The sequence below is a fragment of the Hyaena hyaena genome, unplaced genomic scaffold (assembly GCF_003009895.1).
Source record: "Hyaena hyaena isolate Hyena2069 unplaced genomic scaffold, ASM300989v1 scaffold_569, whole genome shotgun sequence".
In the NCBI taxonomy this organism is placed as follows: domain Eukaryota; kingdom Metazoa; phylum Chordata; class Mammalia; order Carnivora; family Hyaenidae; genus Hyaena; species Hyaena hyaena.
The window spans coordinates 238,428-266,300 of record NW_024081202.1 but is presented as its reverse complement, the minus strand read 5'-3'; the positions used below and the strand labels follow the sequence as shown (position 1 = coordinate 266,300).

General features: G+C 35.6%; 1 protein-coding gene across 1 annotated transcript; it reads right to left on the bottom strand.

Annotated features, from left to right (window-relative positions):
• Positions 1 to 2,292: 2,292 nt before the first annotated feature.
• Positions 2,293 to 27,784, bottom strand: TMEM106B (transmembrane protein 106B). The gene is made up of 8 exons (XM_039256395.1): positions 27,581 to 27,784; positions 24,607 to 24,828; positions 21,986 to 22,049; positions 14,869 to 15,028; positions 10,148 to 10,288; positions 9,841 to 9,890; positions 4,514 to 4,567; positions 2,293 to 3,803 (listed from the first exon to the last, which is right to left on the bottom strand). Exons 2-8 carry the CDS (start codon positions 24,824 to 24,826, stop codon positions 3,665 to 3,667), a joined length of 828 nt encoding a protein of 275 aa, XP_039112326.1. The 5' UTR covers positions 24,827 to 24,828; positions 27,581 to 27,784; the 3' UTR covers positions 2,293 to 3,664.
• Positions 27,785 to 27,873: the final 89 nt, after the last annotated feature.

The following is a 27,873-nucleotide window of genomic DNA, read 5'->3' as shown; positions in this document are numbered from 1 at the left end:
TGCCCTACAACAAAACACCCCTATATTGCAATAATGATACCTTTATTGTATTTTGGCAATCACTTTCCCTCTATTTGAACACTACTGTATCACTTCCAAATTACAACTCAAAAGACCTCAACTGAATTTTTTTATCACGAATCTTAGAGAAAATAATTACCTCACTGGCCTAAATAAATGAAAAAGGCACAGAAAAACTGCTCACAATTAAAACCAGTCATTTATATATGATGTACCATAGTAAAGGTGGTTATTTAGCAATTTCAAGCAATTTATCTGGTATCTAATATTTTCACACTGTTCTTATTTCAGATCTCAAATACATTAATTTCTATTATTTATATATAGCTCAGTTTCACAGTGTATCAGTAATATCTTTATTGGAATAACCAAGAAATACTAAATTTTAACAGAAAAATTCAGCTATAGATTATACTCCAAATTATTTCACAAATGCTCATTTTCCATTTAAAATATTTCAGGTACCAACTTAAAGGTATCCAAATCTTAGCCCATCAGTATTATTTTGATTGTCACTGTGAACTATGTGAATGTGTTCTCTGATCTTTAAACATACTAACCTAAGTTAACAGGGCTTCTCAATGGACTCTTCTTTTAAATGATAGAGGACACACACAGGAGACAAAAAAAATTAGGTCTGGCCCCAATAAGACTATTTCCTAAATATGTGATCTTCAGCAAGTCCCTTAACCTCTCCATGCCACTTCTTCCTCTTCTAAAAGATGAGGATCCTGCCCCTCTCCTTTGTCTGACTCACTGGACCAGGTAAATTATATAAGAAAAACACAGGGAAACGCTTTACAAGGGCATAGTGTTAGATACATATAATATCAACACACGGAGACTTGTTGGATTTGGTTAGAATGACCTATTAAAACTGTAATTTAAGAAAAAAGTTATTCTTGAGAGTATCAGGGGAAAAAATGTAACATCTTTACCCTATCTTTTGAATAAGATCTAAAAGCAGTTTTAAAAAATATATATTGCGATCTATCCTGTTACTATGTAAGAAAAAATACAGTGGACAGTGCTCATTCTTCCCTGTTTTTTCTTTTTTAAATGGCTGTAATTCTGTTTCACCTGAATGTGTTTTTGTAATTTAGTAACTTATAGCCTGTTCTGTTCCAGGCTTTTTCTGGCAAGTTGCTTAAACGTCTCTGAAAGTCGTCACAGGTGATCTTTTTTTCCTCTACTACTGGTTTGCACTTATTTTAAATTCTAGGTTTTTCTACCTTATGCTTCATGGAAAGTAGGTATAATAAAAGAGTTTTAATTTTTTAAAATGAAGAAAAAACATTCAAAACTAAGTCATTAAAAGCAAATGTTCCTTCACTGTCCTGTCTCTTCAGCAAATACTAAGCATGCACTTCAAAACGATATCAGAACCACAAATCAATACAAAAATCCATTCAACTTACACTACATATTTTGCAAGGTTAAAAGACACAGAGCAGGAAATACATCAGGATTGATTTTTGAAGGAGGCGTATCTGAAGGGTGATTTTGAAGTGAATGGGACATGAGGACAAGAAGAGAACAGAACAGAATGATAAACATTTTTAAAACATTTGATGATTTATACAGAGTCATTGAAATACTATCATCTCTAGGTCACTAGCTAAATGAGAAGCAGCTTGACAGGTGACTGGTCAGATATGTAGAAAGATTTGGAAGCCCTAATACAGATGATTACTGGTTAAAGTCACAGGGGGTAGAAATTTTGAGGCAAAAGAGTGTCTAGATAATACTCATGAAAAGATCAAAAGATCTGTCAAAAGACAGAATGAGGGAAAATGAAATGAGAATGATTTGAAAAATACAAATAGAATCAAAATATGAGAGGGGTATTCAGTTTCAAGGAGAACGGGAGTAGTCAAAAATCACAGAAGACAAAAACATGAAGGCTGGGTCTGACTAGTGAGTCTGTAACAATGGAATGGGGTGACTTTAATAGCAAAGATGGATGAGTTAGGAACAGATTAAGGTAAAACAATCAGTTAAAAAAAAGTTTGTGCATTCTACCCATTTAAAATGTTCACTCAGGAAAACTTGGAGAAAATTATATGAACACTAAGGGGAGACCTGAGTGTGTTTAAAGGCAGAACAAAGACTTCATTAGCTCTAAATAATTAAACGAAGCTTGTTTGTAACAGCTCAGAGAGTCCGACTGATAAACAGGTATTTTTCAGACCTAAGTTAGGCACTTTGAGGGAGAGGGAACCTGACTTCTGTCTCCAAAGAGCAGAAAGGAAATCAATCTCAAGCCACTTATTTTTTATTTTTATTTTTTTGGTATCACAATTGGTCCCTACCCTCAGTGGTATATATTTACAAGGTAATTAGAACTTGGTAAGTGAAAAGGCATGAATCCCAAATAGAAAATGGTGTTGAAACTGTAAGATGACAAAATGCAAGAGTCAGTGATTTCCACTTGAAAACGGTTTTAAATTAAATCCAAACAAAAAGCTGAAAATTTAATAAAAATGTTAACTGCTAGTGGCATGATATCCATGTGATGTGCAAAGTGAATAAATTTTTAAAAAGCATAATACACGTTTGTTTGTTTTTTTAATATATAGCCACCATTATTTAATAAGATTTCTTGGGGAATTTCTACCAAAGACATAATTTCCTCCTTAAAAACAGGCATAAAATGGATGACATGGGTGACTTGGGTACCTAAGAGTTGTGAAAAGTGTCTCCACAACTTGTTAGTCTAAAAAAAAGTGGAGCATCAAAATACTTTATTTCAAAATTACGTGATGCCTGATTCTGTATGTAACTGGAACCATATTCACATTCTATAAGTTTCTGAATTTCAGTTTCCCATTTTATGTATTTTTATGAGCAACTTACTTTATTTTGAATCTGAACTTTATTCGACATTTATTAAAGCTGTATAAAAGCCATGCACAGTTTATTTACAATATTATACAATAACGATGTTTGAAGACTACATAAAAATTTCACAAAACTTACTTCGATGGAAAGACATGTGAAACGGGTCCTTCAAAAATTTTAGGTTCATAATTTTGCAGAGATTATTCTGGTTTCTAGTGTTATGCAAGCACTGGCTTGAAATAAGACTGACAAAAACGTGCAAATGAGTAGAATTTCAACAAATGAAAAACCACAAATGTTTAGCTAAAAGCTAAAATATCTTGAAATCCTACTATGTAGCAATGGGAATTTATAAAACAGAAAAAAAAGTTATTTTTTAAAAGTCTTTCATGAATTACAGGCTCTCAGTAATACTCTGTAAAAGCATTCAGAAATAAAGTTTCTCAAATTATGTTCATAATCAAAATTAGGTTTTTAGTAGTGACTTAAGCTGTGAATTGTTAAGTAATTATTTACTGTCCTACATGGGAAGTCTCAATTTCCCCCTATCGGGAGAGGGGGGAAGAAAATCAACTGATAAATTTAGATTCAAGTAAAAGATCCTGGTACAGATAACATACCAGAGTCGAGTGCTGCAGTAATGTTGGAGTCCACATGCTTTTACCTGTACCCCTAAAATGGAAGGTGTAAACTTTAGGTTTCTTCAATTTAAGATCTCCTATCAGGAAGTAAGTACCTCATCCTTCAGAGTTCTGGAAAATATCAATAGGGATTTCTTCTCCAGTGGCATCTCCTTCAGTTTTTACTGCTGTGGCTGAAGTACATTTAGATACTCAGACTGACCCAACTGGTAAGTTGTGTTCCTTCCGCAATCAACATACTGGTATCTTTCCTGGGATATCTGTTCAGAGTGTCCAAAGTATGTTGTTGTCACAGTAACTCTAAAAAAGAAAACAATAAAAAAAACTCAAATGGGGAGACACATTAAATTGTTATTTACACAGAAGTTTTCTTAACTGAGAATACTTTCATGTATCAAAATTTTCTCCAAGGAGAGATAGATTAATGATAATATTGTGGACATGGGCCTCTCAGAGAATATTTTCCCAACAGATAACATAAATGCTGGTTTAGCAAGCCCTACTCAAATAACTATACATAACAAATACAATGTTTTCAGAACATTTATCATTAGTTAAATTATGTAAGTTCATTTCACTTTTAAAAATAAAATTCTCTCATCATAGGAAAAGGGTTATTCAAATGTCAGCTAATGGTCCAAATACCAAACCTATAACCTACAATGCTTTAATGCCCTAGAATCACATCCAATTACAAACCAGTAACAGTACTTCTCATTACTGCTAAGGACTATTTACCACAGGTAGCAGAACACTAATGCTGAGCTCTGTCCCCTTCATGCCAACCCCTGCCATTTTCCTGTGTTCTTACAAGGTCTAGATTCACTACTTCTCCGAGCTCCCCATTTCCTCATTCTTAAAGTGGGAAAATATCTACTCATCTCATCGCACTCTTTTGAGGCTTAAAACCTGACCGAACTGATATTTGTAAAGGTGTTGTGTATACTATAAGCCAAAGTTATAAATCTAAAGTTTAACAAAGAAATTTATTAAAAACAATTCATACTTACTGCATCATGACTACGATATTATGAACTTTGATTGATATCAGTGTACAGAAATCACTGTTAAAAAGAAAAGACAATGTGAGTTAATGCAGCTATGATAATATAAATTTAAAATGACTTAATTATGATTCCCCTCCCTATGTTAAAGCTAATAGAGATATGATAAAAGATATAAGCATTTATTGACTGAATATTTTCTACACCTAATAAAGAGAAACATTTTCATGACTCTTTATTCTGAAAATAGACATGCTGTTTTACTACAGCAGTTGTAGAGTTGTTTCACACTGGCTACAAATTACTGCTAGTTTTTATTCACCTTTTCAAATTTTAGTCAACAGTTTGTTTACTAACTGTTCTATGTCAACCTGATACTAAAAGATGATAAGAAGATACATAAAAATGTAACTTTTTTTTACTTAACAAGAGTTAATAATCACCTAGGCCCAATGTAAAGCTTTAGAGCTTCAACAGTAGAATATAATACTAGCAATTTTAGTTCTCCTATATGAAAACGTCAGCAAATACTAAAATGTACGATACTATGGTTCTCATAATATAGTAAATAAAAAGTGACATAGTGTGCTGAATGGAAAAAATATGCAACCAAGAATTCTTTATCCAGCAAGGCTGTCATTAAGACTACAAGGAGAAATAGTTTCCAAGACAAATACTAAAGGAGTTTGTGACCACTAAACCAACAAGGATTTTTAAAAGGGACTCTCTGAGTGGAGCGAAAAAAAAAAAAAAAAAAGACCAAAGCAACAAAGAATAAAAAGACCAGGGAACATCACCAGAAACACCAACTCTACAGGTAACAAACACAATGGCACTAAATTCATATATTTCAATAACCACTCTGAATGTAAATGGATTAAATGATCCAATCAAAAGACACAGGGTATCAGAATGGATTAAAAAAAAAAAAAAAAAAAAGCCCAAGATCTATCTATATATTGCCTACAAGAGACTCATTTTAGACCTAAGACAACTGTGGACTGAAAGTGAGGGGATGGAGAACCATCTATCACGCTAATGGACATCAAAAGAAAGCCAGAATAGCCATACTTATATCAGACAAACTAGATTTTAAAATAAAAACTATAACAAGAAATGAGGACATTCTACCATAATTAAGGGTACCTATCCATCAAGATCTAACAATTGTAAATATTTATGCCCCAACGTGCAGGCACCCAAATATATAAATCAGTTAATAACAAACATAAAGAAGCTTACTGATAATAATACCATACTAATAAGAGAGTTTAGTACTCCTCTTACAGCAATGAACAGATCATTTAAGCAGAAAATCAACAAGGAAACTATGGCTTTGAATGATACACTGGACCAGATGAACTTAACAGATATATTCAGAACACTGGATCCTAAAGCAGCAGAAGAGACATTCTTAAGTGTCCATGGAATATTCTCCAGAATAGACTGTATACCAGGTCACAAATCAGTAAGGTACAAGAAGATCGAGAACATACCATGTATATTTTCAGATCATAACACTATGAAACTTGAAGTCAACCACTACAAAAAATTTGGAAAGACCTCAAATACATGGTGGTTAAAGAACATCCTACTAAAGAGTGAATGGGTTAACCACGAAATTAAAAAAGAAATAAAAAAATACATGGGAGCAAATGAAAACGAAAACATGACAGTCCAGAACTTCTGGGAGGCAGCAAAGGCAATCCTAAGAGGGAAGTATATTGCAAGAAAGATCTTCAAGAAGCAAGAAAAGTCTCCCAATACACAACCTAACCTCATACCTAAAGGAGCTAGAAAAGGAGCAGCAAATAAGGCCTAAAGCCAGTACAAGAAGGGACTTAATACAGAAATAATATAGAACAACAACAAAAAAAAACCAGTATAACAGATCCATGAAACTAAATAATGATTCTTTGAAGGAATAAAAAAAATTGATAACCCCTTAGCAGGACTTATCAAAAAGAATAGAGGACCCAAATATATAAAATCACAAATGAAAGAGAAGTTACAACCAACACGAGAGAAATGCAATTATAAGAGAATACTATGAAAAATTATATGCCAACAAACGGCAATCTAGAAGAAATGGACATATTCCTAGAAACTTAAAAGTACCAAAACTGAAACAGGAAGAAACAGCATAACCAGCAAAGAAACTGAATCAGTTATCAAAAATCTCAACAAATAAGAGTCCTGGGCCAGATGGTTTCCCAGAGGGATTCGACAAGACATTTAAAGAAGAGTTAACACTTATTGTCAAATTGTTCCAAAAAATAGAAATGGAAGAAAAGCTTCCAAACTCATTCTATGAAGACAGCATTACCTTGATTCTAAAACCAGACAAAGATCGACTAAAAAGGAGAATTACAGGCCAATATCCCTGATGAAACTGCATGTAAAACTTTTCAACAAGATCCTAGCAAACGGAATTCAAAAGAATATATATTAAAAGAATTATTCTCCATGATCACATGGAATTTATTCCTAGGCTACACGGCTGGTTCAATATTCGCAAGTTTATTCCTAGGCTGGAGGGCTGGTTCAATATCTGCAAATCAATCAACATGATACACCACATTAATAAAAGGATAAGAACCATGATTTTCTCAATAGATGCAGGAAAAGCATTTGGCAAAATATACCCTTTCTTGATCAAAACTCTCAAGAAAATAGGGATAGCATGAACATACTCCATAATAATAAAAGCCATATATGAACGAGCCGCTGCTAATATCATCCTCATGGGAAGAAACTGAGAGCTTTCCCCCTAAGGTAAGGAGCACTACAGGGATGTCTACTCTCACCACTGTTGTTCAACACAGTACTGAAAGTCCTCGCCTCAGCAATTAGGAAACAAAAATAAACAGAAGTCATACAAATGTCAAGGAAGAAGTCAAATTTTCACTCTTGGCAGATGACATGATACACTATGTGGAAAACTCAAAAGACTCCATGGAAACACTGCTAGAACTGATACATGATTTCAGCAAAGTCACAGGATATTAAAAAAAAAATACAGAAATCGGTTGCATTTCTATACACCAATAATCCTTTACAGAAAGAGAAATCAAAGAATTGATCCCATTTATAATTGCACTACAACCAGTAGATACCCAGGAATAAACATAACCAAAGAGGTAAAAGATAAGTATGCTGAAAATGATAGAGCTTACGAAAGAAACTGAAAAAGACACAAAGAAAAGGAAAAACATTCCATGTTCATGGATTGGAAGAGCAAGTATTATTAAAATGTCAAAATTACCCAAAGCAGTATACATATTCAATGCAATCTCTATCAAAATAACACCAGCATTCTTCACAGAACTAGAACAAGCAATTCTAAAATTTGTATGCAACCAGAAAAGACCCTGAATAGCCAAAGCAATCCTGAAAAAGAAAACCAAAGCTGAGGCATCACAATTTTGGACTTTGAGCTCTATTATAATGACAGTATGGTACTGGCACAAAAACAAACATACAGGTCAATGGAACAGAATAGAGAACTCAGAAATGGACCCAAAAATGTATGGCCAACTAATTAATCTTCAACAAAGCAGGAAAGAATATCCAATGGAAATAAGACAGTCTCTTCAGCAAATGGTGGAAAAACTGGACAGGGACATGCAAAAGAACAAAATGGAGCACTTTTCTTATACACCATACACAAATATAGACTCAAAATAGATGAAAGACCTAAATGTGAGACAGGAAACTGTCAAAATCATTCAGGAGAAAACAGAGAACAACCTCTGTGATCTTGGCCACAGCAACTTCTTACTAGACATGTCTTTGGAAGCAAGGGAAACAAAAGCAAAAATGAACTACTGGGACTTCATCAAGATAAAAGGCTTCTGCATGGTGAAAGAAACAATCAACAAAACTAAAAGGCAGCCTATGGAATGGGAGAAGATATATGCAAATGACATAGCAGATAAAGGGTTAGGATCCAAAATCTATAAAGAATTTATCAAACTCGACACCCAGAAAACAAATAATCCAGCGAGGAAACAGACAAAAGACATGAATAGACACCTCCAAAGAAGACATCCAGATGGCTAACAGACACATGAAAAAATGCTCAACATCACTCATCATCAGAGAAACACAAATCAAAATCACCAGGAGATATGACACACTCGTCAGAGTAGCTAAAATTAACAACTCTGGAAACAACAGATGTTGGCGAGGATGTGGAGAAAGGGAAACACTTTTGCACTGTTGGTGGGAATGCAAACTGGTGCAGCCACTCTGGAAAACAGTATGGAAGTTCCTCAAAAAATTAAAATTACAACCTAGCAATTCCACTACCCAGTATTTATCAAAAGGATACAAAAATGCTGATTCAAAGGGGAACATGTACCCCAATGTTTACAACAGTGCTATCAACAATAGCCAAAGTATGGAAAGAGCCTAAATGTTCATCAGCTGATACATGGATGAAGAAATGTGGTGTGTGTGTGTATATACATACATATAAACATATATATAATGTAATGTATATATAATGTATAATATTCCATTGTATGCATGTGTGTCTATTATATATATGTATATGTAGTATACATATGTGTATATTGTATATACATATGTATGCTATACATACGTATATGTATGTACATATGTATGCATATGTGTGTATATGTATGTAATAAGTATATATAATATACGCACCATACATGCATACAATGGAATATTACTCTCATCAAGAAAGAATGAAATCTTGCCATGTATTTTGCTAAATGAAATAAGTCAGTCAGAGAAAGACAAGTATGATTTCACTCATATGTGCATTATAAGAAACAGATGAAGAAAGGGGAAGGGAAGGAAAAATAAGATAATAGAGAAGGAAGGAAACCATAAGAGACTATTATATAAAAAGAACAAATTGAGGTTGCAGGAAGGGAGTTCAGTGAGGGGATGGGTTAAATGGGTGATAGGCATTAAGGAGAGCACCTGTTGGGATAAGCAGTGAGTGTTATTAGTAGGTGATGAATCACTGGATTCTACTCCTGAAACCAATACTATACTATATGTTAACTAACTTGAATTTAAATAAAAATAACTTGTTTTAAAAAGGTGACACGGTGTATTTGACCTTAATTATGAAAAATTAGAAAAAATTAATATTAAGTGTACAAATACATAATATACATAAATATTATGCATGTTGACAAGGGAGAAGAGAAGAGATGATCAGAGGCCAGAAGGAGTATTCCAAAATGTGATTTCTTGACTGCTAAGATTGTGGGAAATTAAAAAGCTATCCATACACTCTATTCTTGATATTTTATAATTTAATGAGAGAACATTATTCAAAAATCAAAACTTACTACATATAACTCATTTCCTCTGCTATGATAGTAGGTACTGTATAATCGATCTGAAAGGCAAAAAATGAAAATAAGCCAACTGGAAAGAGGAACAAAGCATCAAAGACTTCAGACGTTTCACAATTTCAGAGAGTTTACAAATCTCTCCCTTTTTGCAAGGCTGAGTCTAAGACTTTCTCTTATAGATGCATGGAACATATGTCAACGTCAAGTTTTTGAGGAAATCCTCCCCCTCCCTCAAGTTAATATGATACAGAAAGTCAAGAGTCAATGAACTCCTCCAAAGTATTTCTTGTTGGAAACTTACTTGTTTCATATCCAGTGGGCCAATATTGGTTATATTGTTTAAACGAGCCTTTCCAATAACCGTTTTTGAAAACTGAACTTGTGCAGTGATATTTTCAACTTCAACAGAATAATAGTTATTGTTTGTTATATTTAAGGTGTTCTGCAAAAGACAGTAGGGAGAAAATGTATAAGCATAACAAATACGTATTCAAAATTAATTTTAAAAAATGACTTTAGGAGCACCTGGGTGGCTCAGTCGGTTAAACGTCCAACTTCAGTTTAGGTCACCATCTCACAGTCTGTGGGTTTGAGCCCCACGTCGGACTCTGTGCTGACAGCTCAGAGCCTGGGGCCTGCTTTGGATTGTGTCTCCTTCTCTCTCTCTCTGCCCCTCCCCAGCTCACACTGTGTCTCTCTCTCAAAAATAAACAAACATTAAAAGAACAAATGACTTCAGCTGTGGCCATGTTTCAGTTATTAAGAGTAAGAAAAATATTGCCAAAAATACCAAAGGACATTAAATAAACTGATTACTAGGTTTTATGATGAATACTACGTATATAATATGCAGACCACAAACACAATTAAAAAATAACAGGAACACGGGTCGTATGGCTTGTTTATTCACTTGGGCGTCTGACTCTGGCTCAGGTCATTATCTCATGGTTCCGGAGTCCAAGCCCTGCATCAGGCTCTGTGCTGACAGCTTGGAACCTGGAGCCTGCTTCAGACTCTCTTCCCTTCTCCCCTGCTTGTGCGCTCACTCTCTCTCTCTCTCAAAAATAAATAAATGTTAAAAAAATAAATAAATAAAAGGCTCAGAAAATGTACATTACAGGAATATAGAAAATAAATGTTAGAAAATGTATTTATGTATTTAGCAAAAATTCTATAAAAATAATTCTTGAATTTCATCTAAATTTCTACTAAATGTTAATATATAAATGTCTTCGTGGACTATATTAGTAAGGTATTTCCTATTCTATCAGGTACAAAAATAACCATTTAAAATGTTAAACAGCACTTTATATAAACTTTTTCATTTGAAAGAATTGGAGTTTTAAACTTATACACGAGTAGAGATTTCCACCAGGTCACTTTGGAGAAGAAATGGGATAGATTCAAGTCTATTTCTTGGAAAGAAATGGAGCAACATCATTTCTACACTTAACAGCAGGGGTAATTTCCACAATTCTAATTCACAACTATGTCAAAATATTTTAGAAAATGAACAGTGAAGAAAAAATGTTAAATCAAGAAATAAAAGATAACAAATAAAACATCGAAAACAGTAATCACCAAAGAAAATCGATAGTAACTAAACAATGAATCTTAAGTATTTGTAGGGGTGAATGTAATGGTTACCATCTATACAAAGAGCCCTCACAAACTGAAAAGAAAACGACAAAGCCTTTAGAGGTTTTTTAAAAAAAGCAAAGTATATGAGTAAACAAATCAAAAGAGTACAAATATAATTGGCCAAGAAACATTTAAAAACCCTCATAGAGTTGGAGATAAGCTAGTAAACTTAATATTCATTAAACTAGGAAAGCTTGTAGAAAGAATTCTATTCTTGGTGGGGATCTGAGCAAAAGGGTCAATTTTTACATTGCTGGGAAACATGGGAAACATTGCAGCCATTCTGTAAGTAACCTAGCAATATCCATTAAGATAAAAATAACATATATCCTTTGACCTAGAAATCCTACTTTCTGGAGCATTTATTCCAAAGAAATAAAAACATTTAGCATGTTAATGACAATAGTGGTAAAAACAAAAAGAAAAAGTGAAGGCCCATCCACAAAAATAATGATTAGTTAGTATTAAATTATTGCATGGAATATTATGCAGCCTATTAAAAAGCATGGAGTAAAACTAACCCAGAAATTTAGTAGGAGAGATTTCTACAAGGTATTAACAAGTGAGAAAACCAACATGCATAAAATATGTAAAAAATATTGTTCTTTTGAAAATAATTATTTAAGAAAAGCTGAACACTTCAGCTTATAAATTAATATGAATATGGAGAAAGATGAAAAGATGCAATAAGGGATAAGTGGAAAGCAGAATCTCAGTAAAGGATTAAATAAAAGAATGTGCTAGTGATCAGCCATTACATGATCACATTTATGCATTAATTTAAATAATAGTTATAAATTTAGAGATTTTTTAAATTCCATAATATAGTAGAAATAAACCATGAACTAAATATACAAATATTTTTATCTACTTGACTGCTATGTCAGTTTAATTTCTAGACAGGATTGTTAATTTAAGGTCAATGGACGCTCTGATACAGGCCAAAGAATGGGATTCAGAAGAATCTCAGAATCCTTTGTATATGAAAAATAATGTTGGTATGTGTCTTTTTCTGAAGTGCCCATAGCTTTCATGAGAATATTAAAGGGATCAACGATACATTGAAGTCTAGAAAGGTAACAAAGATAAACACTGAGAAAGACGAAAAAAAAAAAAAAAGACAAAAAATTTAGAACTATCAAGACATTTTACTGCTAAGAGCAGTAAAAATCCACTTAATTTAGAGAGTATAACCACAAGCTTTTAAATAATGATTTTTAAATTTTTTTAATGTTTATGTATTTTGAGAGAGAGAGAGAGTAGACGAGGGACAGAGAGAGAGGGAGACACAGACCTCGAAGCAGGCTCCAGGCTCTGAGCTGTCATCACAGAGCCCAACACAGGGCTCGAACCTACAAACCGTGAGATCATGACCTGAGCCAAAGTCAGACACTTAACCAACTGAGCAACCCAGGCATACCTTAAACAATGAGTTATTATCAAAGGCCTTAAACTATCTGTGATCTTTAGTTACAGGAATTTATCCTATAGAAATAACCTGAAATAGAAACAGGGCTTAAATACAAAGGAGTTTTCTGAATATTTGCAATAGCAAAATTAAGTATCTATTAAGAAAATGGTGAGTAAATCTGTAATATAGCCATGTAAAAGATTACAAGAGACCACTTAACATGGGAAACTGTTAAGATCTCAGTTAAAGTAAAATGTGCAAGTGTATACACTTGCACAAATGTGTGTATCCCTTATAAACCTATGAAAATGTTTGACTATATTTATAAATGCATATATGTATGCAAATGTATATATGTATCATTAACAAGTATATATACTAATAGTTATGTCTAGGTAGAAGTAAAAATATACACAGTATTTTTCAAATGTATAATAAAAATTTAATCATAAGTAGAAAGACAAATGTTACTAAAAAAGAGTAAGTAATACTACTATACATTACTCATATCAAGAAATAAAAACAACATTATATAATTCTTTTTTTCAAAATACTGACACAGAACTTATGGGAAACTCAACCTATCATCTCTACCCAAACTTAATGTTTATCTTATATAATACTGCTATTTCTTTTTTTTAAAATAATGTTATTTCTTATATAATGTTCAAACCTTTTCAGTTAAGTGTTAATACCCTAAAAACTGGGAATTCCTGAATAATTATATATGATATTTACATTTAAATACACATACTTAAAAGGAAACATGACATGACTTTTATTTTTATTATAAATTTACAATATTTGATACTAAAAGGCTTTGGAAACTGGCCAAGAAAATCTGACCACTTTTTTAAACACTGTACAAAAAGAAAAACATATTCTTCATCCGGGATCGCTGTTACAGTGAGAAAATACTCAAATTTGCCAGTCAAATGAAATTATTTACAATTAGCATTGTGCTGTTTATGTACATGTTTTTCCCACAGATTAAAGTAGACTGACAACTTTTGATGGTAAGCAATGAGGTTAAATGGATCCATGGGAGTTCTCTGTGTTCCTGTAATTAATGAATAATTCCACTTTAACATACCAGCCCCTTACAGTCCTCTCTCTCCAAACCGCTCGCCTCCCAACTACCACTGGATACATATCTACTTCCACTTCAAGCATACCAACCATCTCTGTGAGGAAAACCAACTAAAGTCCCATATCGCTCTTGCAAAAAACAAAACAAAACAAACCCCCCCCCCCCAAAAAACAAAAAAACCCCAATGTCACACAGATGCACCTTGAGGCCTAAAGCCATAAACAATTGCTAATGGCATGACCAATACACATTTCCTTTTTAATAATACAGTGGTTTGCAAACCATGCATTTTTCAAGCAAATGTTAACACATAAACAGGCAAACTTTCTCTGAGGTTTTATTTGTTGTTTTCAGGAGTGGGGAGGCTGTAGCGAGTACTAAAACTCACTGATCAGGAAAACACTGAGGACATTTCCTCACATACTAATTTGTAAGAGAAAAATCAAACAAGCACTTGTACCTTATCTTTAAACACAATAAAGGAATAGTCTGTTAAAATGGCAAAAACTGTATTTCACCAAATACAAGGAAAAGAAAATGTTATCTTTATAACATTTATACAATCAACCTACTTTGACACTTTGCTAGGAGTTATTCAGAGTCAAAAGTTGAAAAGTAAACAGACTGTAAATATTTTTTTGTCAGGAATAGTTTATCATCTTAAAGGCCCTGTCAAACAATAAATGATTCTGTATACACAATTACCAGCATTTACTATTTGTCATTTTTGGCACAACCAGAAATGACAGAGAAGATCAACAGCAGATATACAAAAAGCAAACTGACCAGTGTCATATTTAATATTCTCTCAGAGGGACAAAGGTGTACTTAATATCATAAAGGAAGGAAGTCAAATATTTTAATGTAAACTTGTACTTACCGTGATATTTAAATATACTGTACGCTTTTGAACATCATAACTGACGTATGCTGATTTTACACCAATGTATTTCACGTCAATAGAGCGGGGGAAAAGGAAAAACACAGCCAATCCAGAAAGGAGCAGACAAACAAACACAGAAGCCATCACATACAGCTTTCTGAAAAGAAAAATGGTAGCATTAAAATACATGTGCATCAAAAATTACATAATGAAACATTTAGAGAAGATATTTTCAACTTGAATTTTTCCCATATTATACCAGCAGGAAGAGATGTATAATTTTACCTGTTTTTTTAATATTATAAAAGTAATTAATAGGGTTGGGTTTGGTCTATCAAGTATCAAAATGTTTTCCTTAAAAGATGTATGTACTTTTTTGGAGACTGGGATTTCAGGGTTACTGCAGGTAGAACATTTACTGATTCCTCAACCACGCTGCACACTAGAATTAATTAAGCCGGGCAACTTTATAAAAATGTGGATTTCAAGAGTCCCTTCTCTTTCTGAATTTACTAGAGCAGAATTTTCAATTGAGTTCTGCCATTATATGATTCCCAAAGTGACTGTTAAGAACCACCTGTGTAGCCCTTAAAAACATAATGATATAACCACATGTCTCATCAACCTCACTAAGTGTCACTGAGACTTTTTGAGTCTGCTCATCCCAAAGTATTTATGTATTTAGTTTTCAAAATATTGTTTACATTAATCAACTCTGCTTTGATGATGCTGTTAAGCTGTTCCTTGAAAATCAAGAAAGGGGATAATAATATGCAGACATAAGACAAGAAAAAACTTCCTTTGCCTTTGCTAGTTTTCTAACTCTCCTTGAAACATCTTTCATCTCCCACTTTTTATTTAGAATCCCCAGAGATAAAAATTGCCTCTATCTTCAATATTACCCTCAAAATAGAGTATCAAAATAAAATTTTCCTGGTTTCTCCAATAAACAGTTCTCAGCTCAGTGCACAGCACCTTTTTTTTAAACTAGGTCTCGTATGTCACTTACTTCATCTTTATGTTTTATTCAAAAAATTCTCATTTTATCCTTTCTTCCACTTTCTCTTCCCCACCAACTCCCAAATGCCTTGACAGATGTAATCTTTGCCTGCCCCACAACTGTTACTTCAAGTGACTCTTGCACATGTTTTATAAATGTTTCTGTGTATTCGAAGAGAACAAATGTTTCATTAAAAATAAATAAAACAAAGATTTAATTTTTAAAATTTTTTAAATTTATTTCTGAGAGAGAGAGAGAGAGAGCAATAGCAGGGGAGGGCCAGAGAGAGAGGGAGACACAGAATCTGTAACAGGCTCCAGGCTCTGAGCTGGCTTTCAGCACAGAGCCCGACGTGGGGCGAACCCACGAACTGCGAGATCATGATCTGAGCCGAAGCTGGACACTTAATCAACTGAACCACCCAGGCACCCCTTTTTGCCTCCACTTTAAAATCTGTAGGTTTGTGGGGTGCCTGGGTGGCTCGGTTGGTTGAGTGGCCGACTTCAGCTCAGGTCATGATCTCACAGTTCGTGGGTTCGAGCCCCGCGTCGGGCTCTGTGCTGACAGCCAGCTCAGAGCCTGGAGCCTGCTTCAGATTCTGTGTCTCCCTCTCTCTCTCAGAAATAAATTTTAAAAATTAAAAAAGAAAAGAAAAGAAAATCTGTAGGTGTGTTTTGAGGATTAAATGATACAGCTAAAATATGCAGACAAAAGCAATGAATATAATTTCCTAACTACCTCATCACAACTCCCCCAACTTGCAAATAAAGAACCAGAGTTGTTCATAAAATATAGTTTGACTAACAATTGCGAGTTATTGTTTTTTTATTGCACATCTGAAACTCCTAAGAATTCTTAAGCGGCTGCCTATGGTTTTCAGATTTCTTAGCTTACTAATATTGTCAAGATATGGGCCTTTTATTATTTTCCCAAGCTTCATCTCTATCACCTTCCAACAGCACTGTTTACTTTAGGCACACTTCTGAGTGCCAGGCTATTACTCCTGTCCACGGACATGCTGTTCCCTCTGTCTGAACAATCCACCTCAACTTTCTTTTTTCTACTTTTCTAAGATTCAGCTAATGCTTCATTTTCTTTGGAGCCTTCCCTAATTTCATAAAATAATTTAGATACTACCGTACTCTGCTCTTATAGCACTCTGGAAATACCTCTAACAGGTAACACAGAGATACTATAATCACTTGCTTCCATGTCTGTCTCCTCTATAAAATCATAATTCCCTTATACTAAAGATAACTTTGAAAAAATTACATCCCCAGGCCTTAGAACAATGACTGATTTCACAGGTATTCAAAAAGTGCCTAGGTTGCCCTCCAATAATATTTCATAAAATATGGAAAATATATTCTGTCCCTTTCCCCACCTCTTTTTCAGAGCCTTCCATTACATACACATAGGCCACCTGAATGTGTTCCACACACCACTGATGCCTTGTTCTTTTTTTTTTTTTTCACTTTTTTCTCTTCATATCTCATTCTGAATACTTACTATTGCTATGTATTTAAGTTTACTCCTCTTTTATTCTGAAGTGTCTAATTTGCTGTTAATCTCTTCCCATGTAGTTTTCATCTCATTCAGATATTGTAGTTTTCATTTCTAGACATTTTACTTATATCTTTTTAAAATATCTTCTATGTCTATTCTTAAGCTCCAACTCTTGAAAATACAGGATATAGTTAAAGTAATTATTTTACTGTCCTTGTCTAATGCTTTCCTCTATGCCATTTATTGGTCTGTTTCTACAAATGGTCTTTCTCATTATGAGCTATATTTTTCATCCTTTCCAACCCGGGTAATTTTTAACTGGATGCCAGACTCATATACTTTACTATGTTGAATGCTGGATATTTTAATATTCCTACACATACTCTTGAGCTCTGTATTGGGACATGAGTTTCTTGAAAACAATTTAAACCTTTTGAGGTTTGCTTTTAGGTCTTGTTAAGCATGAGCACTGTAGCTTTTAATCTAGGGCTAATTTTTTTTGTTGTTAGTATGGAAATAACCTTCTGAGTACTCCACCAGATTCCCTATGAATTATGAGATTTTCCACACTGACTGGTGAAAACTATCTCTGGCCCTATGTAAGCGTTAAGGACTGCTCCCTCTGACCTGTTTTGCATGATTCTTCCCTCAGCCTCAGGTACTTTCTTCACACATATACACTGATCAGTACTCAGCTAAACCCTCACGGAGTACCCAGGGTGACTCTATCCCCTACTGACTGCGGTCTTGACCTCTTAGATTCCCAGAACCATCTATCTCCTCAGTTCAGGGGTATTGCTAAGCTCTGCCTGCACTCTTTCCATTGTGCTGTGATCTGGTATCTTTTCCCAGACAGTAAGATGGTACAATGGTAGGGCTGACCTCATTAGCCTCTTCCCCTTTCTCAGATATCACTGTCCGTACCACTTGATGTCCACTGACTAAAAATATTGTTTCGCTTACCTGTCCAGTTTTTTAGTTGTTTCAGAGAGAAGAATAAATCTAGTCCCTATGATTCCATCTTGGTTGGAAGCGAAAAAACCAAATTTATTTGACTTTCTACTTGTATCACTTCGTTTTCAGGCTAAGAATCTTATTCTCTAATGGCATTAGTACATAATTACTTATCTGCTTTACATATAAACGTTTCAAAATTACACTAACGTTACTCCTAACAATGTGGCTACTGAGTAGTTTGCACTTTTGTAGTTGTCTCTGTCATTTAGAACACATCTTCCTAGACACTGACAGTCAAAGTACAACGTGTTCATGTCACTTAAAGTGATTCTTTCATCTGTAGTTATGCCAACAATTGGATATACAGTTAGAATCATTTGTTTCAGTTTGTTTCGATGAGTAGGAATTGCTTTTTTCATTTTACTTGAGATTTGTGAACTATTAAGCTCTATTTTAAAAAATGTACATGGTTCTACAGTTCAAACGATATAAATATATACACATACACAGAGAGATCTCACTTGCTTACCTGTTCCCTCTTCCGAGTTCCCTCCCAAACTCTGAGAGTAATCAATTTCATAAGTCTGGTTTATCATTCCATTGTTTCTCTCTCCTTTTCTGTATGTATGTGTGTGTTTTCAGATAAAAACATGCTCTGGATATGGACTGTAGTTACAATACAGAGTTCTTCCTTATTCCATGTTATCATTGTATAGATGTAGTGTGACTTACTCTACCAGACCCTATTATTGGCTATATAGCTATTTAGATATATAGATATATATATATATAGATATATAGCTATATATATAGCTATATAGATGTATATAGATTCTAGTCCTTTGCTATATTATTAAACACTGGCACAGTGGATAAAAAGCCATCTACTTTATTAACAATTATCCTTAGAAAAACACTTTCAAAGTAGAATTCCTAAACCAAAGGGTAAATGTGTTATGTAATTTTAGTAGATAATGTCAAATTCCTCTTCACTAACAAGGTATGGATGGGCTCATTTCACACAGTGCTGCCAACAAAATAACACTGCCAACAAAATTTGGAGCCTGGCTAATCTTATAGGTAAGAAATAGTATTTCAATGTTTTAATCTGTATTTCTCTTTATGAGCCAGACTAACATCTTTTCACATGTTTATAGGACATCTGCATTTCTTTCTTGTGGATTAGCTGCTCATAACTCTTATTCACTTTTTGTTTGGTGGTGCCCTTTTCCTCTCAAATTGTGAAACTCTTTACAGTGTAAGGATACTGGCCGTATGTTTGTGGTAATGTGCAGACATCGCTTCCCAGTTTGCCATTTAAACTGTGGCTTCAACTAAGGTTTTGTTTCCAACTTGTAAAAGGTAACCCACACTTTGTCAATCTTTTCTTTCCTCACTGGATTCTGAATCATAGTTAGAAAAGTTTTTCTCAGGGCGCCTGGGTAGCTCAGTTGGTTAAGTGTCCGACTTCAGCTCAGGTCATGATCTCAGTTGGTGAGTTTGAGCCCCGCATCGGGTTCTGTGCTGACAGCTCAGAGCCTGGAGCCTGCTTCAGATTCTGTGTCTCCCTCTTTCTCTATGCCCCTCCCCTACTCATGCTCTGTCTTTATCTCAAAAATAAATAAAACAAAATTTTTTTAAGTTTTTTTCATCCTAGGATTCTAAGGGAATTAAACCTAATTTCTTGAATATTTATAACCCCCTACATAATTTATAATGAAAGGTCAGGTTGACTTTTTTAAATTTTTGGTTCATTTTCTTTCCAACAATATTTATATATGCTGCTCTACGGATTACTTGTTTGGAGCACTGTGGTCAAGAAGCATGCCAATCTGATCTTTTGTCCCTTATAAATGAATTGATCCTTTTGCCTGGGGCTTTTTTAAAAAAATTTTTAAATGTTTTATTTATTTCTGAGAGAGAGACAGCATGAGCATGGAAGAGTCAGAGAGAGAGGGAGACACAGAATCTGAAACAGCCTCCAGGCTCTGAGCTGGCTGTCAGCACAGAGCCCGACATGGGGCTCGAACCCATGAACCATAAGATCATGACCTGAGCCGAAGTTGGACGCTTAACTGACTGAGCCATCCAGGCACCCTAACCTGGGGCTTTTCAAAGGGTTTTGTTTTGTTTTGTTTTGTTTTGTTTTGTTTACATTCAAAGTCCAGTAATTTCAGTAGGATGGGTAGCACGTATTTATGATCATGGCATGTCTTTTCAATATGTAGGTTCATGTCTTGTTTTACCTCAGGGAAGTGTTCTTGAATTGAATTATTTAGTATTGATCAGTTTGATTCTTTTGGTTTTTCTACAGGGGCTTCAATTACATGTATGTTCACTCTTCTTTCCTTGTGCTCTATACACTTTTATCTTAAATACTCTTCATTAATGTCTGTCTGTATTCTCATTTACTCCTTTGTACCTTCTCCTTCCTTTGCCATCCTTTCCATGGTATCTGTTTGCACTGTGTCCTCAGTCTTATCTTCATTTCTGAAATTAATGTTTTCTAATTCTTTCAAGGGTTCATAGTCTTTTCAGGTCCTCATATTGTTTAGTCATCTCACTTATCACCTTTTCAATTTCTAAGTCATGCTGCTCTATCACAGCTTCTGCAGTTTTCTTAAGTTATAGTTTTCATTTGTTTTTCTGATATGCTTCCATGATCTGTCAGCATATTGTTTCAATTCACTTTCTTCTTGTTTCTTTTTAACTGACTTTGTGTGACACTTCACTGCAATATTTTGTTGTTGTTCATGTTTAAATGAGATGTTTTTGTACTTTTTACAGAAGCTTTGTTTCCATGAGGATGAGCCAGGATGGCTTTCCTAGCTTCACTGCTCAACAATTCCATCCTCTGTTATAATATGAAGTATTTTTTTCAAGATGGCCTGTATGTATATCCACTTCTGTGGTTCTGAGATTCTCTCTCTAGTTCTTGAACATTTCCTCCCTTTCCACTATTCTTTCCCTTACAAAATGGATTCAGTCCCCAGTAGGCTTTTCCTTAGAATATGTCTGTCCTTTTGCAAGAGTTTTTGGAAGTTTTCCTAAGGTCTTTGAGGTCTTAAGTTGGTCCTTCTGGATATTCTCAAGGCCCCTAGGTGAATCTCTGTGGGCTTTTTTTGCCCTCTCTCCAAGGTAGAGGAAGTGGAGGACTCCTATTCTCACAGGTTAATCTCAGAAGTATTTGAAGGAAGTGGGATCCCCTTTTTCTTGGGAACTGAGTATCAGAGCATTTGCTTGGTCTATCAGGGCTCTCAGGACCTTCTGCAATTCTTTTTGTTTCTCTTCACAAATTCCCCACAGCTGCTAACATGTTCTGACTCTTGCTCTGTTTTCATTCTGGGGTGAACAGGAGAACCTTCACACTCATTTTCGATGAAAATGTTGCTGTGTTTCCTACTTCTATTCTAGGTTTGTCTGTTTTAGTAAACAGATTTGAGAAGATTCAGATGTTCCTCTGCTATGAGGACCTTACCCCAACCAGGAATCCTTTTTTTTTTTTTTAAAAAAAATAACATAAAGCATCTGATGGTATAACTTACAACCTGATGACATTTTTCATTTTAATAGTGTTAAACTAGAATAATTATATATAATTTGGAAAGCAAAGAATACCAAAAAATTTGCTATTTTCTTATCGTCACTTACGTCCTTCTTGGCCTTAATCTCTGATCACTATATGGAATCAATGCCACCAGCTGGTTTTCTTGCCCTAAAAGTAAAAGTAGGTTTAGAAATATATTAACACAATTAATTAAAATATAGTAGCTTTCCATCCAAATCTAGTTTAGAAAGACCAGACTACAATCCAGCTCTTATCTCATTCCTTTAGTAAATGGCTCTCAAATGTTCAAAAATTATCAAGTGGATGTTGAGTTCTAAAACAGATAATGTATTTTTCAGAGCTTGATGTCTAAACAGTCAAAACAATACAAAGAATGAGAAAGAGTAATTTTTTACTGAAAAAAATCTAAAATGTCCCAGCTTTCAGAAGCTCTGAATTCACCAAGACTTCCTCCAACTGCATATTTTCCATTTAGATTCTGATTTGGGTATGTGGATAAAAGCAGAAGAAATAGCACTACCTTTATGTCCTGCAATTCCTTGAACTACAGAGGTCCCCACACTGTGCTCCTGAATATCAAACTGACCCATAGCAACCTTTTAGCTACTACACTGATATCCATACAGCTAAATATTTAGAGAAAAACATACAACTATGCTCACTGGCTTCATTTAGATCACTAATCTCAAGTGCCTTTATTGATGTCACTCATCATACAACATGACCCAGGTGACACTCTCAATCTGACTCCCCAAAACCACAACTTCAAACTTCAACTCTCTCTTCAAATTTCTAATAGCTCCTTCCCTATATGATGATGTGACAAACAAAACAGAACTTCCACAAGCTCCCACCACATCTACCCACCTGTTTCTGTGTCCATACATTCTACTTTCTCCTAGTACAAAGAGTTAAGTGCTGGTGCTCCTCTGTAAGAGCAGCTCCCTGCTCTTGTGGGTTACATCTGATAATTCTCCCATCTCCTGCAGTATCAATTTTTTTCCTCTATGTATCATTCTCATCAGCATACAAATTATTCACTCAATCTTTTAAAAAATCCCTTTCCTGACTGAGAGCCCCCCTCCAGCTACTGTCTCTATACTTTCCTTATGTATACAGTAAAACTCCTCCAAAAAACTATGTTCTTACTACATAACTTCACTCCTCCTATGCTCTCTTGATTCCACTCTAATACATGCTATATGCAACCTGCCACAGCTTCCCTTTTTAAGGTATCCAGTGGTCTCTGTATACATGACCAAATCCCAATGGTTAGTTTTCAGTCCTTATACTACCCAATCTATCAGTAGCATCTAACAGTTCCACACTCTCTCCTCCTTGGTACACTTTCTATATTTCCAGGACAGCAGATACACTGGAAATTCCTCCTTCTACTCTAGCTGCTTTTCCATTGTCTTTGCTAAATCCTTCTGTCACTGACTGAAATGTTGAAATGCCGCAAGGTTCAGCACTAGGGTCTCTTTTTTCTCCCCTATTCACACTGATAAGCTTGGTGCTCTCATCCAACTAGGCTTTAAGTATCACCTACATTTAAATATCCAGCCAAGGCCTTGCAGTGAATTCTAGATGCTCATTATATCTAAGTCCTACTAAATATATCCACTTAGATGTCAAATATGCATCTTACATTCTTCCAGACATAGATCCCTAAAAGAAAACTCCTGATCTCTCCCAGGACATACACACTCAAACTTTCTTTTCTCCATTCCAGCTATTCAGGCAAAAATACCTTTGGAGTCATCCTTGACTTCCTACTATCCACAATCCACCTCCAGGCTACCAAAAAAAGCCTATCAGTTACACCTCAAAATAATATCCAGATTGCTAAAACAGTCCTTTTTGTTTTTGTTTCTTAGCCTAAGGCACTAATCCCTTCACCTACAAAAATCCTTTTATTGTCTAACAGGTACTTCTCCCTTCAATGATAAAACCATCACATTGAAAGGCCAACTCATATATAAACTTCCCCAACCCAAGGCATTGCTTAGAAACACTTGTATACCTTACAGACTACTGTCCTTCCCTCATGGCTTCTTCAGGGTTACCAATTATCTTCAAACAGGCAGAAAATGAAAACCGCACCAAGTGTTTTCATTATTTCTACTGTTGCCATTTCTACTAAAGTTTGTGTAGGCTATAAACAGCACATGAAGATTACTCCCTTCTAAATTTCCCTATGATATGCCACAAACTGATTTTCCCCTTTATGACCCATATTCATTTAACATCCCTTTTCATGTAGTTCCTTTAAAAATAACTAATTAAGGCATGACCAGCTTACTATTATTCTTTACACAGTGAACTAAAAATACTAGGTCACCAAATTACTTAAATTGTTCCTTATGCCCAACATGTGATTATGACCAAATTGGATTAAAAATGTTCAGTCCAAAGACAGTGCAGATCTGGTATCACAAGTGGGAAAGAAAACAATCCTAGAGTAGAGGAGTGGTTTTCATCACTGCTTTAGAAACCTAAAGGGTGTGATGGGCTTTTAAATGTTTAGGTTTGTTTCTTTGTGTCCCTTTAACTGAAGATAACTGATACATGGTTTTAACTTTAATTCTACAAGCTTTTAAAACACATAGGGTTGTGCTTTGATCTATGGGTTTTTTACCATTATAAATCCAGTACAAAGGCCTGTAATAACTCTTTAAAGGAAAAATAACACAATGACACATACCCCGAGGAATTCTTCCTGTTCCTTGACAAGTGGGGCAAGTGACACTATCTCTTCCTGTAAATTCCACATATGGAAACTGAGAGACGTCTCCACTTCTTCCATCTTCATTATGGGCTTCATTATTAACCAGTCCATTCCTCATATTTTCAGTTGATGTGACTCCATCATAAGCATCTTCTTTATTTGAATGCAGAGGCAAATGAGAAAAAGACTTTCCCATGTCTAAAGAAAAAGAAATGTCTTATGGTAAATTTCAGGATAAAAGCATATATACTCAAGAATATTACAGGATTTTTATACCAATATAATTAACATAGGGCAAACTTCAAGGAAATATTCAAATTACTTTTCAGATTAGAATTATACTAATCAAGGTAATATGTGAAACAAGGGCACTGAGAGTCCAATGTGTTTTTTGTAACAAAATACACTCACATTCATGGACTTTCTTAGGGTTCTCTGAAAAGAAAGTGGGCTTCACTAGAACAAAACAAAACATATTCTACCTTTAAACCAATTAGCCCTAAAAGACTAACGTTGCTTTAGGCAAATTATGATTATGTATTATATGGATCACCAGGTAGGAGTGAAAGAAGACTTCAACTACCTCCAGTTCCTCCTCAGCCAGTACTTTCTAAGTGATTAAATTCTTACTTCCGTCTTATCCCTTAACTCAGGCAGTACCCTGAGGGCCAAGCAAGCAAAATCCTTCAAGCAGTAAGGGCTTCCTTGACCCCAAGACAATTATCGATCTGACCTGATCTGACCTTACCACCCACCTGCAATGTACCCACCCATCCACTGCTGTACCACATTTTCCTTTTATAAACTCAGAAGTATTTTCAGCACTTTGGAGACAATCTTTGTGACATTAGTCACTGTTTTCCCCAGGCTGGCCTCACTGAAATAAACTCTTCTCTTGTGTTACTACCACTTGTGTCTTTGCCTTTGGATATTGTCAGTGGCGAGTGGCCGAACTTCGTCAATTTGGAACCCTAGGAGTCAGGTGCTCTTGCACCCCTAAACCCTGGTTACAAGTTAAAAGTAGTACTTTTCAGCCTTTTAAAATTCATGCCGCATTTTGATAAACAAAACTCACAATCCTGCTCATTCTCACATTTCTAGCTTTGAGCATTTAAACATTTGCAACAAAACAACTCAAAACGAAACCCTGCAGATTTGGCTTTCATTCAACAGTTGGCAGAGTCGAAATTTTAAAATTATGTTGAAATTAATATGCCATGATATTTAATATAATTCACCAATACAAAGCAACATTTAGAACTATTAATTTCAAATTCTTAGGGCAACAGCATAAAAAATAACATAGGTAAAATTTACATTTACATTTAACATAAATTTAAAACCAAATAAGAATTAGTGGTAGTACCTACATCTATACCATACCTATACCAAATCACCTCTGCAGGTAGGTAATGCAACAGCACTGCAGTTGAGTTTATACAATTTTAAGGATGAAAGAACTTAAAAGTCATATAATAATCCAGTCTGCTGGTATTCTCAGGGAAAATTAATAAAGAGGAAAAGCAGAGTTACAAATAATATCTCTTCTCTTTCCAAATTTGACCAATTTTCTTTTACCAGTTCCTAAAAGTGTATTATTATAGACATTCATACAGAGATAAGGATGTCGTTAGAAATTCTCATTGATTTGAGTAAGGAAAACTGACACTAAGTCAAGTTATAGTATAATATAGAGAATAGTTTACTTTTTAATACTGGCATGTTATCCATGTGCTGGGATCATTCAAACATAGTATATACAGCAGGATAAAAAATATTCACAACCAGTAGATCAATTTAAAATTGTAACATTATGAAGATGCTTATTTTCACTATTTTACTATTTAAAAAAATCGACGTACACATTATCCATGTAAGTTCAAAAACATAAATGATCTATAATGTCCACAAATGCAACATCTTCTCTTGGTTTGTCTCAATTACATTACCCAAGCCAAACGAATATTTGCCAGTCACAGGTGGTTCGGGGGTGAATTAACATCAACACAGTGACCTTGGGACCTATCTGGAATATCAGCTGAGCAGGGATCGGTGCCTCAGCAGTGTGGCCACCAAGCCATACTTTCTGGGATCCCAGTTACCACAACAGGCGGGTAAGATGTCTAGTCTCTAGGAGACTAGAATGATTTGGTCAGGGGGGTAGGGAGACCCAGAGGGCAAGATCAAGTGCTCTCAGTCTGGACCTGTTTTCTATCTGTATCTAACAGTTGTCTTGATGAGTCTGCTCTGACAGGTGTTTATTTCAGCAATGCTAACTAACAAGCACCAACCAGACTCCGTCAGGCACTAGATATCCCCGCCCTCCCTACTGGATATTCCTCACAGCAAACAGTATTTAGCCACTTTTATTCCTAAAAACTCGTTGGTATGTTTATGAAGAGGTGCTACATCCCCCTTCTCTTCCCGGTATTCAACGTTTTCATTGCAATCTCTTACTGAAAAGCCAACATGGATCTAAGACTTAGCAAGGAGAGATGGGGGGGAGGGAAAGTACAGCACTTCATCCAATCTAAATGGGTCGTTATCTTCTATGTAACGAAAGCCCGCACCTTTTGTAAGCTGCATAAACAAAACACAGCACACAGCCTACTCTGGAAAGGTTAAAGATAAGATCAAGGCAACCGTGCAAGAAAACTAAGTAAGAGCAAAAGCAGGGGCCACCTGGCCGCAAAAGATGTGGGAGCCTGAAATCAACCCCATGCTCCGGGCTTAGCACGGGATCCCTAGGAAGGAGCCTGGGTCCGGATAGGTGGTGACACACACCGCCATTAATCCAGCCCTCAGCGGCCCCTGGGTCTCCGAGCCGGGCTGGCGCCCCTGCGACCTCCGCTGCTCTACCTCCTTTCCCCCGCTTGGCTCTTCCCAGGACGTGCCGCTGGGCTCTACTCCGAAAAAGGGACCGAGGGCCTGCGCGTTCAGGATCACTCACCGGCACGCGGAGCGCTGCGCAGTCCCGAGCGGCTCCGGCGCGCACTGGCCACAGGACGGGGTCACGGGGTCTGCAGTACCGACCGCCGGGGCTGGGACTACAGGCCTACAGGAGCCCGCAGCTGCGGATGCGGGGCGGGGGAGGGGCAGCAGGACTACGGCTTCGGCAGAGGTCGGGCGCTGCTGCAACCTGCGTCCGCGCCTGCGCAGAGCGCTCTCCTAGGAGGTGTGTGACCCAGCGGCGCGCACGACGCATGCGTCTTTCCTCCGCCCTGCTCAAGTCCGGAAGCGCCG